This window comes from Acanthaster planci, linkage group LG03 (assembly GCF_054643075.1).
Source record: "Acanthaster planci isolate LZ-2023a linkage group LG03, COTS_SCS, whole genome shotgun sequence".
Classification (NCBI taxonomy): domain Eukaryota; kingdom Metazoa; phylum Echinodermata; class Asteroidea; order Valvatida; family Acanthasteridae; genus Acanthaster; species Acanthaster planci.
In genome coordinates, this window is record NC_141779.1 from 6,961,166 (window position 1) to 6,980,001 (window position 18,836).

Here is an 18,836-nt window from a genome sequence, read left to right on the forward strand (position 1 = left end):
ATTCCCACTTTTGTCTGCATTTGGCTCAAGCCTGAGTTCAAATGGTCAATACAGAGCCAAGTCTGTTTTTTTTACTTCCACTGCATCTTGCATTTGTATTTCTTGTAGGAGTTTTTACAGTTTTAAAATAAAAGTACATTTTCATTAACTAATTACAATGGAATTGTGTTAATTAAGGGCAAGTCCAGTCATGAAATGGTTGCCACAGAAGATAACAACTGATTAAAAGAAAGGTGGTCTTAACAAGGAGAAGACTTGGATTCAACATTTTTTTTAACAGCATGTGTTTACACTGAGGATGCCAGCCTTGTAAAGTAAAGATATTTAAAACAGGCTTTCTCAGGCAAAAGTTAATGTGTGATGAAACATATAAAGGTTGACATGAAAAATGATTTCATGTCTGTTCTCATGCTCTTTAAGCACTTTCTGGAGAGGACCCATTTCCACTCCAACACATTGTCAAAGTTAGCCAGTAGCCGAATCCAAGTTCAACTTACCACAAAAGGTTTCAAGTGTGAATTGACTCACAAGTCCGAGAGAAGTGAACTTGAGTCCAGCTCCGAGTTCAAGTCTGGAATCAAGTCTTTCATAACTGATCTTTCCATCTGGTTTGGTAAAAGTTGACCCGGTACCTTGTATATGTGCTGTTTTCTTTTAATGTGTTTGCACAGACAAGAAGAAAAATGACCAATGGACTCAAATTACAACCCTAATTTCACTGAACAACAGGTTGATTTAATATTTGTGTCAACTAAATGACACTCAAAGGCAGTTTGACTTGATTTGAGACTTGAGGAGTGGGCGACCGATTCCCACACCAGTTTGTAATTACTAACATACACCACACTGTTACAAACAAGAGGTTGCTAAACACAAACACAGAAAACATGCACAAGAATTGGCCAATACATAAAATTATTTACATTATTTTAATTAACAAGATAAACCAAAAAAAAAAACAAAACAACAAGCTTGCATTAGCGTGGTTAGAAACAGCCATGCCGAGCAAAACAAAATTAACAAAGCGGTCATGCAAAAACTAACATTGAAGTAACATTTTACAGACACACAACTCGGCCAAGCAAAGGAAAACATTAATACAGACATTAACTTTAACTTAATCGTATGAAAAATAAAGACCGTTCCCCGGTCGGTGCAGAACGGTGAGCACAGCCATCAAGGCCGCACCCCATGAACAGGACCGCCACACCAGCACGGACCCCAGTTGCTACGAAAACCAACCCCCACCGGCAGCCCACAGGTAGATCCTAGCAGCAGCAACATAGCCTTCATCGAAACTGGGGTTCGGATCTCAAACTGTGCTCATGCACATTCACCATAACTGACTCTGACTGAGGCTGAGCAGCCCGCTATAAGGCCTTAAATACAGAACGAAACATTCCATGCAAACAAAAAGGTCCAGGCAGCTTTGATATTTAATGAACAGCAACAAAAGACAGGTACGGGTAGAGGCGTTATGTAACAATACTGTATGGTTGTTCACGTCACAAATGCCCCAAAGATTAGTAGAGCACAAGTTCTATTGGCCTGCATTTACCTACAACAATTTTGTTCAAACATTGAAAATGATCCTGAGGGCAAAATCCTCCCTCACAGGAATGTGGTTGAGGTCTGCTACTGAATACCTATCCCAAACAGTCGCAAAATATGCACATTCCTTTGCATCTGATTCTATTTGCTAACATTCATATCATATGCATGGCAGAATGGCCACCATATTCATCTTTTTCCGGTATATAAACCGTCCGAACCAAGAGTGGGGAAATATAGGATTGTTTGGGGTTGGCATTCAATAGCAGACCTCACCCACATTCCCGTGGGGGAGGAGTCTTCTGCTTGAAACTTATCCTAGACAGTCGCAAAAGATGCAGAATAGCACCAAACCCTTGGCTGGGAGTGCAGCGAGGAGGCACAACATAAAATTGTGCACCAGAGAAGCATGTAAACCTTTAGAACTACAGTGTGGACTCACCAGATAATGGAGCTGTTAGGTAGTTCTGCATTGATGTGGCAGATGTCAAGACAGCATGCCATATGAAGAGTCCTTTTGAAAGACATCAGTGAGGTAGCATGTGGTAAATGTACAAGGGTCTTCCAGCATGCTGCCTGGCATATCTCCTTGATCGGCATACCCTTAAAATAGGCTCATAATGTTCAAACTGCCTGGATATCATGAGCTCCAATGAGGCCTTGTGTTTGATTGTCCACAGAGTTCAGCCACTCTGGGTTGGCAAATTTGATGGCCAAAACTGTCCATTTGGCTATGGTGTCTCTGGTTGCAGCTTGGAAAGGTTTTATGGCAGTAATGAAGAGCTGCAATGTCGTACTGGTTTTGGCTGGGTACCATTCAAGAGTTTGCACCTGGCACCATGGTGTGTCATCCGGAGTCCCAGTGTGCTTAGCAATGTCCGGCATAACTATGTCAGGAGGCTGAAGGAAACTAACTGGTTCTTGGTGAGGAACCCCAACATCGGGATGAGATGAACACCATGCTGTTCCTATTGGATGTGGGCATCAGCAATGGACAAGACCTCACTCTGAACACCACAAACTAAAATGTTGTAATCTGGTGTCGTAGATGCTGCATGTAGATTGGCATCGGCTCTTGGAAGTCATCTTGGCAGCTTCATGAGACAATTCTGCTGACCGGAAGGATCGTTTGAAAATAGCCAGCAAGTCAGGTGTAGGGATGCTGGATAAGGGTGAAGAACACTTAACTTTGTTTGGTGGAGTAGATCCGGTCTGGCGGGAAGGACCATTGGTACATGCATGAGTAGTCTGGTTAGACACTGGAACCATGGCTGGCGCAGCCAGAAGGGGGCAATGAGAAAGAACAAATCACAGCTCCCAGTTGATGTTGGATAGTACTGCAGGTATCAGGGATATTGGGGGAAAGGCACAGGCCACCATCAATTCCCAGATGACCTGAAGACCATTCATTGCCCAAGCCTTTGGGTGGTTCAGTTTCTCAATTTTCGTCACATATCTTCTGTCAACTTCATTCATGCTGGTATGAAGAGTATATTCCTTCAGATGTATTTTCCCTCAAGAGAGGGCATCTGTGATGGAGTTGCCGACATCGGGGATGTGGGTTGACTGAATGTTGACGCCATGATCCTGGGCCCACAGCAACATCTGTCTTGTCAGGAGGCACAGGCGAGAAGAATGTGTACGCCCTTGACTATTGATGTATGGCACCATTACGGAATTGTCAGAGTGTATGAGGACCCATTTGCCTATGATACTCGAATGAAAGGACTTCAGGGAGTTGAGCACTGCTTGGAGGTCCATTGATGTGACTTCCTTGGAGAAGAGGGGGATGAGGTCTACAATCCTGGCCATTAATCCAAGGAGGCGAAGCCAGGTGCGGGCAGGAGCTGATTGCTCAGTAGAAAAAAAAAACCTCATGCAATCCAGAAAGTTGTTGATGCGTTCAGTCATATGTGAGATTATACCCCATAGAAGGTCAATGGCTACCTGTAAATATGTCAGATGTTAGATTGGGGTGAGCTTTGACTTCTTATGATTGATAATAATGCCTAGGCTGCTCATGATGTCGCAAGTGAGGCAAGACGATCTGCAGATGATGAGCCAGTGGTCCAAGTATTAGAACAGCATGATGTCCTGCTTTCGAAGGTGAGTAGCAACGATCTTTGCAACCCTTGTGAACACTCTCAGTGAGGTGGAGAGTCCAAAGGGAAGAACTGTGAATGCAAAGAAGTTCCCATTGTACTGGAAGCGTAAGTACTTGCAGCTTTGTGGGTGAATTGGGATGTGGAGGTAGGCATCTTTCTGGGCTATGGAAGAGGTCCAACAAGAAATTGGGAGAGACTGGGTGACTGTCCAAAGAGTCTCCATAGAATTTCTTTGTCTGGATGAACTCATTCAGAGGCTTGTGGTTCATAAGAGGTCATCTACTGTTGAGATCTCTGTGACTTTCTCCCATGACCCTGTGTAAATTTGAAGTTGCCCACCGATGGGCCTGGAATCAGAGGGCGGAGGCAAATCTGAGTAGTCAGCAGCGTCTACCCCTGAAGATTGAGGGTAGCGCGACTCGGTAGTTCTCCCCTTGTAGCTCTTCTGGGATGGTTTGGCAGACTGAGAAGGGAAGGAAGGGTTCATCTGGTGACTGGGTTGACAAAAGGGGGAAAAGAACCAGAGTCTCCATGACACAGAGGTCTGAAGGGTTGAGCCCGGTGGTCATCAATACGGGACTGGCGAGAAAAGACGGATGGAGGAGGTTTACGAAAAGTAAGCTTGTGGGTTGAGTCCATGGCTTAGCTTCAGCCTCTATCATCTTCATGAACTTCCCAGGAAACAGAGAGGAAAGTCCTGAAATCTTGACTCCCTCAAAGGGAATGTTCACGGCATCCAAAGCACTTGATCTGCAAACTGAGATATTTAACACAGAGATCCACACGAACTACTAAAAGATAGAGTTGACATTCTCATCAAGTGCTTGAAGTGCAACGGCTGCTAAGTCCAGGGTACACTGGCGAATCTTCTTCAAAGGCACGGACCAGGTACTCGGAGAGGAGTGACACAAAGGCGGTGCAGCAGAGACCTTGCCACGAAGTCCTGTCGAGTTTGGCAAGGGTAGTTCCAAAGGTGTACTTGTCTTTAAAAGGGAACTTCCTTGTAGGCTTCTGAGCATTGGATGATAGTTTATCTTTAGCTGCAGTTGGAATCTCAGGGATGTAGAGGAAATTGTCAAAATCCTTCTTGGAAGACTGGAAGTAAGTTGATGCTCTTCATCAGAGTGATGCAGGAATATGGTTGTAAAATAGAAACTAAATAAACTCAAACGACACGTCCGTTTAGAATCACGCCAAGGAAAAGAAGGGCAAACATGGCGGCTGCTCCGCTATGCATCATGGGACTAAAGAGCGCTCTACTGTTGATCAGAACTTTAGTGAATAGAATCAGATACAAAGGAATTTGCATATTTACCGACTGTTGGGGTAGGTTGAAAGCAGAAGACCTCCTGTTTACACACAAAGGTGGTAGCAAGTCAATTGTTACAAGTTTCAAGTCAAGTCACACGTTAACTTTTGCGAGTTTAAGACAAGTCATAAGTCATTTGGTCCAGTTACAAGTCAAGTGACAAGTCAGTTGATCACAGGTCAAGTCAAGTCAATTAGGTTCAAACCATGGAGCTATATATAAAAACTAGAGAACTGACTCATGTACAAAGAGATGCCTGCTGGGCACAAACCTATGGAAACCTCAACATTTTGTATGGCGTTTGCACAGCTATTTGCATATCTCCATTCATCTGTATTCTAAAACAATACATCAACAAAGCCTTCCATGTTGCTCTGTACTAAAAAAACAAAACAAAAACAAAAACACACACACACACAAACACGTACGATTTGTACCGCACATGAATTTTTAAATCGCATTTTATTGATTTCCGATGCACATTACAGCGGTGCTCCAGAGCCATTTACTCACTTAACACTGACTGAATTAAGGGGACAACCTTTTAATTTAGCTGAACTTATTCGTCAAAAGACAGCCATTAAAAGACATTCTTACAAAATGGCACAACCTTGCTCAAATGTTGAGGAAACATTCTTTAAAGTAAAAATCAGTTATAGATGTAAATAAAGATGTACCACTGCTCTATACATGTGCATCTTATTCAAAAGAAGCGCTTATGTTTGCTTATGTTGTACTTACGTATTGTATTTAGAATACATAATTCAGTGTTCATGATTCAATATTTAATTACTGAAATGATTTTGAATCTTCAAAAACCATAAACATATATTCAAAATGTGTGCGCCCAGGATGATGTCAACTTTTCTCCATGGGGAGTGTTAGAAGGTAGTACTCTAGTTTTTATATATACATGTATCACTATGGTCCAAAAGTAAGGAAGTCAAAGGTCTTTTTGTCCAAGCACAAGTCAATTCACATGATGTGTGATTTCACGCTGCGGCCACGTGATTCAGAGGTGGCCTTGGGCAGACAAGATTGAAGTAGAAGTTGCAAGCCAAACAAAGTCTTGTACTGATTTCATTTTAAGAATGCAGTGTGTAAGTTGATAGGCTAAAACTTTAATAGTTCGATTGAGTATTTTTCTGACTTGCATTGGTAACAAGTCATAATATGCAAGTCCAAATCACGTCACAAGTCAAAAACCGATACATGTAGTTAAAAGTCAAGTCACAAAAATAGCTTGAGTCCAACTCAAGTCCAAGTCAAGTGACTTGAGTCTATAATTTTGCTGTTACATTTCAGAAAAGGTATTACTCTCTATAAGCTATAAGAAACCACGTACATTTTAAATTCTTGACATACGTATTCAAGGTAAGAAAAGAATCAGTACAAAAATAAATACTTTACAGGATGAAAGAACTTGGGGTGAAAGTAAACATAAACTTTTCAAATTCATATGTAGCCCATTCCATGGAAACAACTTTGTGTTGTTTGCATTTTAGGCTAACTTGGGCTCTCAGACATTGGTTTTTAGCTTATGTTCACAACTTTAGACATTGTTGGGGGCTGGGGGATAATAAGTTTGACAATGGGTGGCAGGCAGTTGACAAGAGACTGTGGGAAGGCTGCCCGGAGTGACTTCAACTTGTAAAATGTGCTCTTGCAATAGGTCTCTATTTGCAATGGGAGTCAAAGATGTACAAGTACAAAGTCATGTTGTAACAGCAACCCAAGAATTCAATCAAGCAAATCAGGGGCCTAGAATTTGGTGGGATACCAAATTTATTATGTATTAATTACTGACCAGGCATAACAAAGAACAAGATCCACCGAGGTGTACCTTTCTGTGCACTTGTATTAGTAATTCAAAGTGTGGAAAACCTAAAAATGCAATTTGTGGCAACACTGTCACAGCTAGATACAACTGCCCGAGATTTTCTTAGCACATATGAAAAGATCAATCTTAGCCCTGAAAGAAAAATATTTTTAAATGAAATGTCAATTTTATAATTTTAAAAACATTCTTCAATGTAGGCTGTAAAAATTACAGAAGTGTGACACAGAAATTTGTTTTCTCACGTAGAGGCAAGAATAATACTTTAAAGTAGTATGAGCTTTGTGAAATATTTGTGCATTTTGTTTAGGTGGACTTTTAACCATAAACTAAAAACCAGCAATATGTAAGCCTACAATTCCAGAAACATGAACATAAGAAAATAAGCTGTTTCCATGGGAATGGGCTATGCATGGATTTGAAGTCTATTTTGCTTACTTGCACCCAAAGTCCTTTCACCATAGAAAGTATTATAAACAATTATTTTTTGACACATGTCAGGTATGTATATGAAATGACAATTATTTATCAGTATTTACAAAAGATATGTAGAAAGGAATGATAAATCACATTCAAATATGTAAATCATGACGTGGACATGGGAAGATTAATAATACCTCAATTGAATCGAAGTGCAGAATGGGTTGGGTCTACTAGAGAATACCTATCAAACAGTCACTATATATGCAAATTTGTAGATACCTGCAGCTCCGAGAAAAAGAAGTATATAATGAAGTCTGTTTAGCATTTAGAGGGGTATTAGCTGGAGCCAAAGCCTGACCACTGCAGCACATGACAAAATGTTAAATTCTCTTGTCGTGAATTAAACAGGTTTGCAGATGATGTCCCCGTGCAGCCATGGCTGTAGTGTTGCTAGAAGGTCCTGTCAAACAAAAAGATTGTCCAAATACCAAATACCAATACCAAACTTGTAAAAAAAAACAGTTCACCGGGAGCCAAAAGAAAAAATCCCAGACCTTGGATAATGCAGGATATTCAGCCTGGCCGGAAGAATAAATGGATGGTGAAACAGAAGTCTTGTTAGACAGGGGAACCAGGGCTGACGCAGCCAGGAGGGGAGTGATTAGGATTATCCGATAAAGATCTTGCTCTATCTTGGAGAGGACTTGTGGAATTAATGAGATAAACAGAAACACATACCAAATATGCTGGTCCAATCAGACTGTAGGGCAACTATGTCTCAAGCACAGAGAAGAGAAACTCTCATGCTGAATACCAGGAGTTGAGCATTGTTTGGAGAAGTGAAGAGGTCAAAGTGAGGCTCTTCTATCATCCTTAGGAGAGTGCGTCTGCCACTACATTGCTGGACCCTGCCATGTGGATCATCTGCAGGTCAACTGCATGATCCCTTGTCCTTTCTGATGATGTGGCTTTGGTTGGCAGTGTGAAACAAGAGGTAAGAAAGCTGCAAGACTTACTCAAAGACGGAGATGACATTATCATCCACAGCCCCTAACATGACTGCAGTGAGGTCTGGAGAACTCTCTATCCATATCCAAGGCATTCACCTCAATAAGAGAGAAAGAAATACGTCGTAGCCCGAGACAAAGACTTTGTGTAACTTAGATAAAGGTGGTTTCAGACTTTATTGAGCAAGGAGGGTCCCTTGGGCAACTCCAGATTAGCTGTGATGGGGACTCAGGATTGGGTCTGGGTACTGATGGCATATTCACCGCAGCGATCCAGGAAGGTGGCCAAGAAAGTGCTACTAGCTGTCTGGATTATGTCTGGATGCCCGCGCCGTAGATATGTTGGGGGGCATATAATGTATGTAATTGCTGCCTGGATAATTGGGGCAGTGACTCACGTTCATTTGAGGTGGAAGCCTGATGGACTACTGTAATACATGTACAGATGAAGACAGATAAAAAGAACATTGATAACACAAGGAACTTCAGAACATTGATAATACAAGGTCATGTATCACAAGGATAATTTGGTCCCAAGTCTTAATTCTTCTCTGTTTCTCCAACTGCTAGCACAAGGTAACTTGTTAAGTTCCAATGACCTTGTTGTGACAGTGTTCCGCTGTTGTTGTCTTGACAGTGTTCTTTAAGAAGGCCCTAGATGAAGAGCAGGTGATGAAAAGACACACAACAAGCCTTGCCCAGCATTGTATACACTGGAGCCGCTCCAGATAACACATAGGGAGCAGTCCGGTACGGCAAAGAGTCTACCTCACGCCTGGGAGTCCTGCAGTAAGAGTATCTGAAGACAAAGGATCAAGGCGAGGGGTGGTCAGTTGACTGGCACAGGCGTGGTCGGTGTCTTGTTCCGGAAGGGAGGCTGACAGAGGACCAAGAACCTGGAACATGTCATATAGGGGCGAGGATGCCAATGGAATTGGTGTCATCTTCAACCAAAGATGCGGCCACCTACTTGGACTGAAGCAAGCTCGGCTGTGCTGAAGTCAGAGAGGAATATGCCCTGTAGATTGATAAATGGTCAGGCAGAGGACTGTCAGGCCGGTGTGGACTTCAATGCATGCCAAGTTCTGGCTAGAGACTAGAGTATCTCCACGCATGAATGATTAAGCAGAGTTGTTGTGCTGTGTCATTTAAATAAGCCATCACTGATGTCCTCCTCTGGTGGAGCAGCCAATGGCAGGCCAAGCACTTGAATCATGACTCGCTGTGGAAGATGGAGGTATCCCGGGGGTGAGGTTGCTGACAGAATTGATATCATTGTCATCCGAAGATGCAGCCACTTGCTCAGCTGAGGCAAGGCTGTGTTGCAATCTGAGCTGTGGACGCTCTCGTATGGTGCAGAATGTTCTGGTGGGGACTGCCTGGCTGATGTGCGTCCCGAAAAGTCCCACATTCTGAATTGTCAAGTGGGAATGAAGCATGGGTATATGTTTGGGTCTGCAGATAGCAAGTCCAGAGCAGTAGAAGCCAGTGGGGGTTTGTCACTCGGCCACCAGATAAGGGACGACAGTTTCGTTCATAGACTGGAACACTGTCATCCATGGCTCAGGCAGAACTTCCTGTTTTCAAGTGGCATATCTTCTGAGATTTTTAAGAAATTGATTAAGAAGACAAATGCTTGCTCTTGCCTTTTCAGGGTGGGGGTGAGCTGGCGTGTGAGGAAATGGGAAGAACTGGAGGCTTGTCCCCGGGTAGGTGGTGAGCTGGGCGAGTTGGAACAACGTCATTCGATGGACTAGCCAAAGTAAGGTCTAGATTGCCAGAAATGCAAGGCTGAAAGCTGGAGCCAAACATACATTGTAGGCTGTAAAAGTCGAAAGTCTCAGTGGCGTAGCAGTCCAGTTGGCTCTACAGTACCTGGCATGTTCTTGCTAGCTGTCATAGTACTGAGGGCTGATGGGGTATCAGGCAGGCTGGCTCCGATGGAGAGCGGGGAGCCCACCCTGGTATTAGCGGTATCAAGCCGACCAGATGTACATTTGGTTGATGTTACCAAAGAGGCAGCCTTATGTGCCGTTGAACTATGGCGGCAGTAACCACTGTGGGTGGTTGGGGAATAGCAGTCCCGTTGTCCTGCAGGTTTTTCTGAGCCATGGGTGATTGATGGGTCGAATTCTTGTTCTCTCAGTTGACTGATGGAGAAACAAGGGGTTCGACTGGTCACTCAGATGGCTCAGTTGACTCGATTGTCTGTTGTAGGACGGAGAGGTAGAATAGTAATGAGTCACGAATGTCCAAGAAAGGGGAATTCTTCCTCTGCTCAACTGATGAGTCAGGGATAGCCTAGGAAGGAGAATCCCTGCTCACGGTTAACGCCAGAGTCCTTGTCTTAGCCACCTAGAATACAAAACACCCACTTGTCGGCTAGGCCTTTGCCCTCATTCTCATAAGATCAGGTTCCACTGTCATCATGGGCCTGATTTGCCAATCAAAAACTTTACTCCCTACACCAAAGTGACACTTTAGTCTTCTCAACAAAACATCATGATTAACTGTGTCAAATACAGCTGATAAATATAACATAATTAAAATGCTGTTTACCAAGGGCACACATATCATTGTGCACTTGTAAGAGTGCAGTTTAGTGCTACGGCCCTCACGATAAGCAGACTGAAATTAACCATACAGAGCATCATCCTGAAGATATGTGTGAAGTTGAAGCAATGCAATCTTTTGAAGACGTTTATCTAAAAATGAGCAGTTTGACACTGGCCGATAATTATTAACAACATTTTTATCTGAAATGGTCATTTTAATTGAAGGCCTAATCATCATTTCTTTACAATCATCTGGGTAAAGGAAATGTTTGCAACAAAGGCCATGATAGGAGCTAAAATATCAAGACAGTCTTTGACCAATTCAATAGGTGTGGCAGAGCCAAAAATGCGTATGTTATTACATACACATGTAGTATGTTGAGGGGGCTCCGCGTAGAGCCGGGTTATCAATTGTCTCTTGACAGACGAACAGATGCCCTGAGACACCGCTGTCTGATTTTGATGATTCTGGCATTTATTCCAGCTCTCCCAAAATTTGAGTAGACTTCCAGTCAGTCGCAGCAGGTACAGGTAATAAATGATGTGAAAGTGATGAGTATCCCCCTGATTCAAGAATTATCCCCTGGCAAACATATAGTGGTGAGTCTTCCCTCGTGACACTCAGGGCGCCATGTCATTTTCCAGTGTTAGCAACATGTAACAACAACCCAACTCCCCAAAACGACAACTTTTTACGTACGTTCCAACGGAAGACCCCAATTCTATTGTTCTCCCTGACCCGAGGTCACACACCGTTTTCCCAGATACAAGGTCTATTTTTAGTACATACATACAGATACCAGGTACTCAATTTAGAACAACGGAGCGCCCTCTCGTGATATAAATACCATTATACCAACGAGTTCAATAGTCAAATGTGTACGTGCTTAATACTGAAACTTATTTGTTGCTGAAACCCTTCCGCTACACACATTTTAAATAGAAGTAGTTCACCTTTAAAAATGTTAGGCTTTAGTGTAGAGTTCTTGATTTTTTGTGTGTGTAGAGTGTCCCCCTGTTTATTTGTCTAAGACCCAGCTTTCCCTATACATGTATAATGTAGCCACTTTGTCTGGCCATTCTCAGTGTAGCAGATCAGTAGGGAACAGACAACTTGACATGTATTGTTCCTCCTAACCTAAGTGTGGTTTTCTGATTGAGCCCTATTATGCTAGAAGTCAGTGGTAAGTTTCTAAACTTTTCTTATTCATGTATATAAAGTTAGCTTTTTCCTCTTTCCTCAATATTGTCCAGTTTCTACCTTTTTTGCGAAGGTTTGTCCATTTTCTTTCTGAGTGTTAGTTTTCTGAATCACTTAAGTTTTCCTACTGTTGTCTAGCTATCATGTCTATACACTATAAGCTTATATCATCTTTTTATCTCTACTTCATAGATTTTCTTACCTTTACTTACCTTCCTTACCCTTTTGAGTCAAATTATGTTACTAATGTATAAGTATTTCCATCCATTTGCCTCAGAACATGCCTTTGTCTTCTCTTCCTTAGTTGATTGTTTATTGGACTTGCTAGGGGATTTGCATGCTTAATGAGCCCCATAGGCCTGTGCACAGTTTTAGTTTTATGACATTTTAATCTTTGCTCTCACTTTCAGTATGTACTTCATGCACAAGAGATTTTGTTGTTTCTTACATGTCCATTTTGAACACTGTGTTGGTTTTGAAGTCCTTTGGTCTTGTTAGTCCTTTTTTTCATTTTCAGCTCTTGTTCATACATAAATTCTTTTTTTCCTTTTTTGTGGTCAAATATTGGTGTCTCAGTCCCCTATTATTTCAGTTTCCTGCAAACCTTCTCTAAAAGACCCTTGGTTTAGCAAGAGTTCTTGTTGTTTTTGCAAGTCCCCCCATTGTGTGCCATTTTTCCCTGTTACATAGGCAGCTGATCTAATGAACAAGTCTTAGAAGGCATGTCATGTACCACGTGTAAGACACCATCCTCACTTCAAAGTTCAAAATACTCCAACAAAATTATAATAATAATAACAACACATTTCTTATATAGCGTATCACATAGCACATCTCGATGCGCTTCACAGTAATATTATGAAATAAAGCAATTAATGAAACAGGTGAGTTTTAAGTAGTGACTTAAACTCGTTTTCATTTTTGACAGTTCTGATATGGTACTGAGAGTTATTATCTAGCCTTGGTTTCAGAAAAAAAATGACCGTTCTCAGAATCATCATATAAATTTGACAGAATGCTCACAATTTTCTGAATGAAAAAATCTGCAAACGTGTCAGGCAAATTTGATGATACTAAATCAAGTAAAATACATTTATGTGGTGACAAACTCTCAGTACCAGACAATACATCTACAATTAAAAAGAGTTCTTTTGTATCAGTTAACTTGAATACAATTATGATGAAATGCAGTTTTAGCTTTGTCCATTTTGTTATTAAGTTGCCTTAAAAATCACTCGCATCGCTGAAACTGTTACAGTTCTCAGGTGAAAGTTAAGAGAAAATTGAATCCTTCAGTGTACCAATGTCAAGAATATTCAAGACATGATGCTGTTTAACATGCTTCACTAGTGGTGGACGATGCAAAGATGGTACAAAGTGAACTGTAGCACGATCAGATGGCATAGATGAATCAGTCACAATATTAGACAGCCAAGGGTCAGCAGCCCGGGTTAAAATTATGTCAAGAGTATGACCCTTGACATGAGTTGTCCCAACAAAATGTTGCACTAACCAAAATGAAGTAACTAGGTCCAAAAATTGTCCAGCATCTGCACAGTGGGGATCATCAACATGCAAGTTAATAGAGATGTTAAGGCATGTTCCATGAGTGTTCTAAACTTGGTCAAGAAGGTTTTGACTGTAACTTTATGAGCATTAGAATGCGGTGGCCTGTAGATCAAATCTGTATGTACCAGTTTACTCCACTAACGATGTTATAATCCATAACTTCCATTGACCTGAAAGAATCCAGTGTGTTCTTCATCACTTTAAGATTTAATCTGATAAGCATAACAACGCCGCCTCCTCTTCGCTTACATCGTGGCACATGGGAAGAATTTAAACCTGGAATTGGGGATGGGAAATCTGCACCGATGACGCATCCATTTGTGTCAGTAATCCAAGACTCACAGACCATGAATATATCTGTGTGGTTGGACATAATTGAACATATGACAGTGATCTTTCCATCCATGGACCAAGCATTCCATACTGTAATGTTCAAATGCTGGCATAAAAAATACGATGATACACATTTTACATTAACAAGTATAGTGAGTCCTTCAGAACACTGAGTGTTTAAATGTCGTGAAAAACAACAACAACAACAACTGGCAATGTGTGCATAAGTGTGGCGTGGCATGATTTGAGTTCATGTTTACCTCCTTTTTTTCTGACTTGCCATCTAAGGATTTGAAAAGACTTTATGTGATGAGAAACCTCTTTTGAAAGAGTGTACTTGTGAATTTGTAATGCAAATAGCTCACAAGTGTAAGATATTTTCTTGCCATTAAGAGGGCCCTTTGTGTAGATTTGTTCATGACTGTCAAAATCACGAGCACCAGAACTGAAATTTTGTGAAGAAGGTTCTGTTGCTACTTCAGGACCCAGTTTTTGTTTGGTACATAAAAAATGCAGTTATATTGACTACAGGAATGGGACCTGGAACAAATAATGAGAAGCGCCCTTGCTCTGTCCATGTACTCACTGGTGCATGTACTTTCGGAGGTTGACTAAGTCCTTGAAACACATTCCTCTTTACGATGACTTTGCGAAATTCCATATGGCAAAAATTCATACACAGTTCGTATCTCCCATTGAGATTTTCAAAGAAGACAAGAAGAAACAGAACATAAAAGCCATTTCATTTAAAAGTTCCACAACCAGGCTGACAATACTGCCATATTTGTTTTCCATCATTTACTTTGTAGATACTGGCTGGTTAAAATGGTAAAGTATTCACACAGTCATGAAACACTGATGATAAAATCCAGAAATATACTCATAAAAACACACACAACAGTCAATGTATTCCACTAAAAAAGCACAGATGAACAAGTCCAAAGTAGGTATTCACAGATTAAAATGTAAATGTTTCAGCATTAAAAAATTATGGCAGGCAGCCATTCAAGGGTACCCTCAAATATGACTCAATCAAATTGACAAAACAGCATAACTCAACATAACATAAATCAGAACCTAAAAATTACTGTCAGATTACAGATCAATGCCTGACTCTCTTGGAGACCATTGCCACTGAAGACTTGATTTCCTTGCAGAAATTTTCCAACGTTTGCCAATGACAACTTGTAACAGAAGGGCTGTCTATGTCAAGCAACGACAAAAAAAGTGCTGTTTGGAAAATCATGGGCTGCAGGTCAAGTGATGGGATACTTTAAACCCCAGGAATGCATAAATAAAGAAAAGATGACACCACAGCAACACAGATATTTCTATAAGTTAATGCATAATTATTTATGTGATAACTGGGATAATTACAAGTACGATAAGCAAAAAACAATACACATGTACAGCACACATGGAAGCTACACGTATGTTCACTCTGCACTACAGGTGTGTCAATTTAGTTAACACATGGAATTGCGTGCTGTAGCACATGACAGGGAGAGCCATGTTCCAGTCCTGCCTTCTGCAACTACGAATTTGAATTTTGATCAAAATAGGCAGCGGTAAAGAGCTGTAGCCAGTGTGTGATTCTTATGAATGCTGTAGTCTCACATGGAGACACCGCATGGTGTGTTGCCAAAAAGAGTGCAACATGAACAGTGGAAAATAATTCTTGTAAAGGGTTTTTCTGATATACCCCACATATTATTTGTATATATTTGCAAAGGATGTTAGCTATGACATACATGATAAACCCAAAAGTGCAACAGTTTTAAAAAGTGATATTCAGTCATTTTTATGCAACATCGTCAATTTATGTCCACAGTACCGATCTGTGATATCTCTCAAACTGATTTTTATCGACATCATTATTACCCCCACTGAATTCTACACTATTTGAATATCAACTGAACTTTTGATTAGGTAATGAATTGCTGTGACAGAACAACATTGCAGTGTGAACCACAATAAATTGTTGAATCCAGCTTTAGAAAACTTAAGCAAGCTAATTATCATCAGGATGGCCTTTAGCTCCATGCTGGCTTCACTTTTATGAATTTCACATTTTTGTACAAAGCCCGGGTGTAAGAATGTCAACTTTTTTTTACAAGAACAGAAAAAATAAGTGAATTTCACTGCTGGACAAAGCCAACCACAAACTTGATTTCATACTATCATTGAATAACAAAATAATGCCATCAGGCATTCTCGTTTCCAACACAAAAGCTTGATGATGTTCAGTGTATGGCCCTTAACAATAAATAGAATTAAGTGGAATGTATGTGGGTGACAAATACAAATTTACTGCAATATGCAAGCATGCAAAACATCTGGAAGTTCTGCTGCTGGGACAACACTGACAATGCACCTACCTATGTTCTTTCCAATGTTGCCGAGCATCTTGTATCAGGTGATGTATTTTCTTTGATCTCGTCATATCTTCTGGAAGTTTACCACTGGATGATCGCAAATTCAGGTCTACACTTTTTAGATTCTGAGGATTACAACAAGAAGTATTTTCAATTATTTCACACAAAATGGAGAAGTCTTGAATGAAACACCTGGCTAATCCTGCACTTAAATCAGACAATACCCCTGATTCATCTTCTCTTATATTGTCAAGATACAGGAGGTTTACTGCTGCTGTCTTCCTGCCATTTTGATATGAATTTTACACTTTTTATGCAATATTAGATAAGCTGTACATGCCTACTTTCTCCTGCTTTTCTGTCATTTTTTTTCTGGACAGCAATTCCTTGTGCCATTTTTTTTTTCAACTCGGTAAAACACATCGACTTTAAAGTTAATACAAACATCAACGCTGGTCCAAAGCTGTGCATACAAGGTTAAGGTCATAAACATACTTTCTAATATTGAACTACAAGCAAGTGAAAATCCATGTGAACTCAATCAAGAGATACCCATGGTTGCTTTTCAAAGACATGCAAATGACACTGACACCTTCCAGAGCTGGGCTGAGAATGACAACTGCATTACAATGCTGCTAAATGTGAGGTCATACATATTGGTCATAACCAACACCACACATACACAACAGTGAACACAAAGCTTAACAGAACAACTAAAGAAAAGGATTTGGGAGGTTCTTATAAACAAGTTGCCAAAAGTCTCATTGCAATGTGTGGCAGTTGTCAAGACAGGAATCTGAGCTTTAGGGGTGAGCAAAGAAAAAATTCAGCTATAGAAGCATGGAGGTCATTTGAAGATATCCCTTGTTGGACCGCACCTGGATTATGCCATGCAAGTATGGAGTCCACATTCAGAAAAACATCCTTAAAAAGGTGAAGGTGAGGGCAACCAAAGCTTATCCAAAGATTACAGGCCTTGTCTTATGACATGAGATTACATTAACTGCATCTCACCACACTAGAATCAAGAGGAAAAGGTGGTATCTCATCCAAATCACAACTCGACAGGATCAATCCAGACTCAGTGTTTAAGAAAATTGTCTACCAGGATACGAGAGGTCATTCACAGAAATTAGCCAAATCCAGATAATGACTTGATTTCAGGAGGCCTTTCAACAGGCAAAGCATAGGGGATGGCTGGAATAAATTGCCCAAGAGTGTCATCTAAGTACAAATACTTCTCTACTTACAGTGAAATTTAAGTAATTTGGGCTTTCCATGGCCAAATGAGGCCCCCTTCACATTGCTACACTTCTCCTGTACATAACATGAAGATGTTGCACTGTCCTTTTCTCTCAACTGCTGGCACACTGTGCACTCGTCAACTAGGCACTCGTCCCCTTGGAATGGATTTGACCTCATAGGGATGTCTTTTACTCTTCTCCCTGCCTTTTCCACAATCTTTATCTTAAGGCCCTGCTTGTCCTTTTGGCCACAGCACCTCCCGGAGTTGCCTGAAGTACAGCGGAAAAGGACAGTGTAAACAGAGGGAGGTGATATACTAGTTAACATGCAAAGGATGTGAAGAGAGATACATTGGGGAAATGGCTAGATCACTTGGGGGGAGGGTTCAGGAACACGTGAGGGGAGTCATCGGCACTGGACAAACACATGCAAAAGAAACATGAGGGGCAGTCTCAAGAAGTTGAGGTAAAAATATTGAACAAGTGCCCCGGTGACGTGATGCTCAGGCAGGTAATGGAATCAGCGTATATTAAAGAACTTAAACCTGAAATAAACAGAAAGGAGGAATGAACGGACAACCATAGATAGCTGAAGGATGCAAAATGGAAGACCCTGGTTTCCATGGGATTGGAAGTGCATTAACGTGTGCCCGGGGGTCCTGCGCATCACGGCTCATTGAGGGAAACACAATTGGATTGGATTGTTCTTCAAGGACACATTCAAGCATTCTTACCTGACGAGGGGCAGGAGATGCCCGAAAATTTGTATTTAAGGAAGTTCCCCAAGGGTGATATGGCTTTAAGAGAGGTAAATAAACTGTCAAGATTGCTAAGTGCTTAATCAACAAAACCCAACACATCTGCAGTGACTTCTACCTAAACCTACTCAACTGGTGCAACACACCGACTGAGGGACCTACCAGTTCACCTGCACAGTGCTTCCCTCATCATACTAAGACTGACATCCCTGTAGCTACCAAACTGCTCAAACCCAAAATCATGCAGGATGTCACAGCCCAGAAACAGGCCAAACACAATTCCTGCACAAGACCCGCAAGCTGCTCCACAAAGTGACACTGTTTAGACAGCATCGCAGCGGAAAGATCTGCAGCTACAGACCTCTCCACAGATCGATAACAGTTGAGCACCCAGTTCACCACCTGACACACAACCAACCATCTTGAGAAGAAGCAACAGAATCCATGCAACCCCAAAATATCTGGAACAATGCATCACAACTCAATGACTAGACAATGGACTCTAGAAAGAAAGACCATTTCAGATATTGTTATTGTTTATCACAAAAGTTGCTTATTATACATGTTGT

General features: G+C 41.2%; 1 protein-coding gene and 1 long non-coding RNA gene across 15 annotated transcripts in view; one reads left to right on the forward strand and one right to left on the reverse strand.

Annotated features, from left to right (window-relative positions):
• Positions 1–18,836, forward strand: part of LOC110989512 (uncharacterized) — a 221,988-nt gene that overhangs the window by 77,936 nt on the left and 125,216 nt on the right. The window lies entirely within an intron of this gene.
• The window catches only part of LOC110989511 (uncharacterized), a 322,817-nt gene that overhangs the window by 49,594 nt on the left and 254,387 nt on the right, over positions 1–18,836 (reverse strand). For all 14 annotated transcript variants that reach the window (XR_015424849.1, XR_015424847.1, XR_015424845.1 and 11 more), the window contains one exon: positions 16,269–16,390. Coding sequence is in view for 8 of the 14 variants with exons in the window: in XM_087134889.1 (XP_086991015.1) it covers positions 16,269–16,390 (122 nt within the window). In the remaining 6 variants the exon portion in view is untranslated. The remainder of the gene's footprint in view (positions 1–16,268; positions 16,391–18,836) is intronic.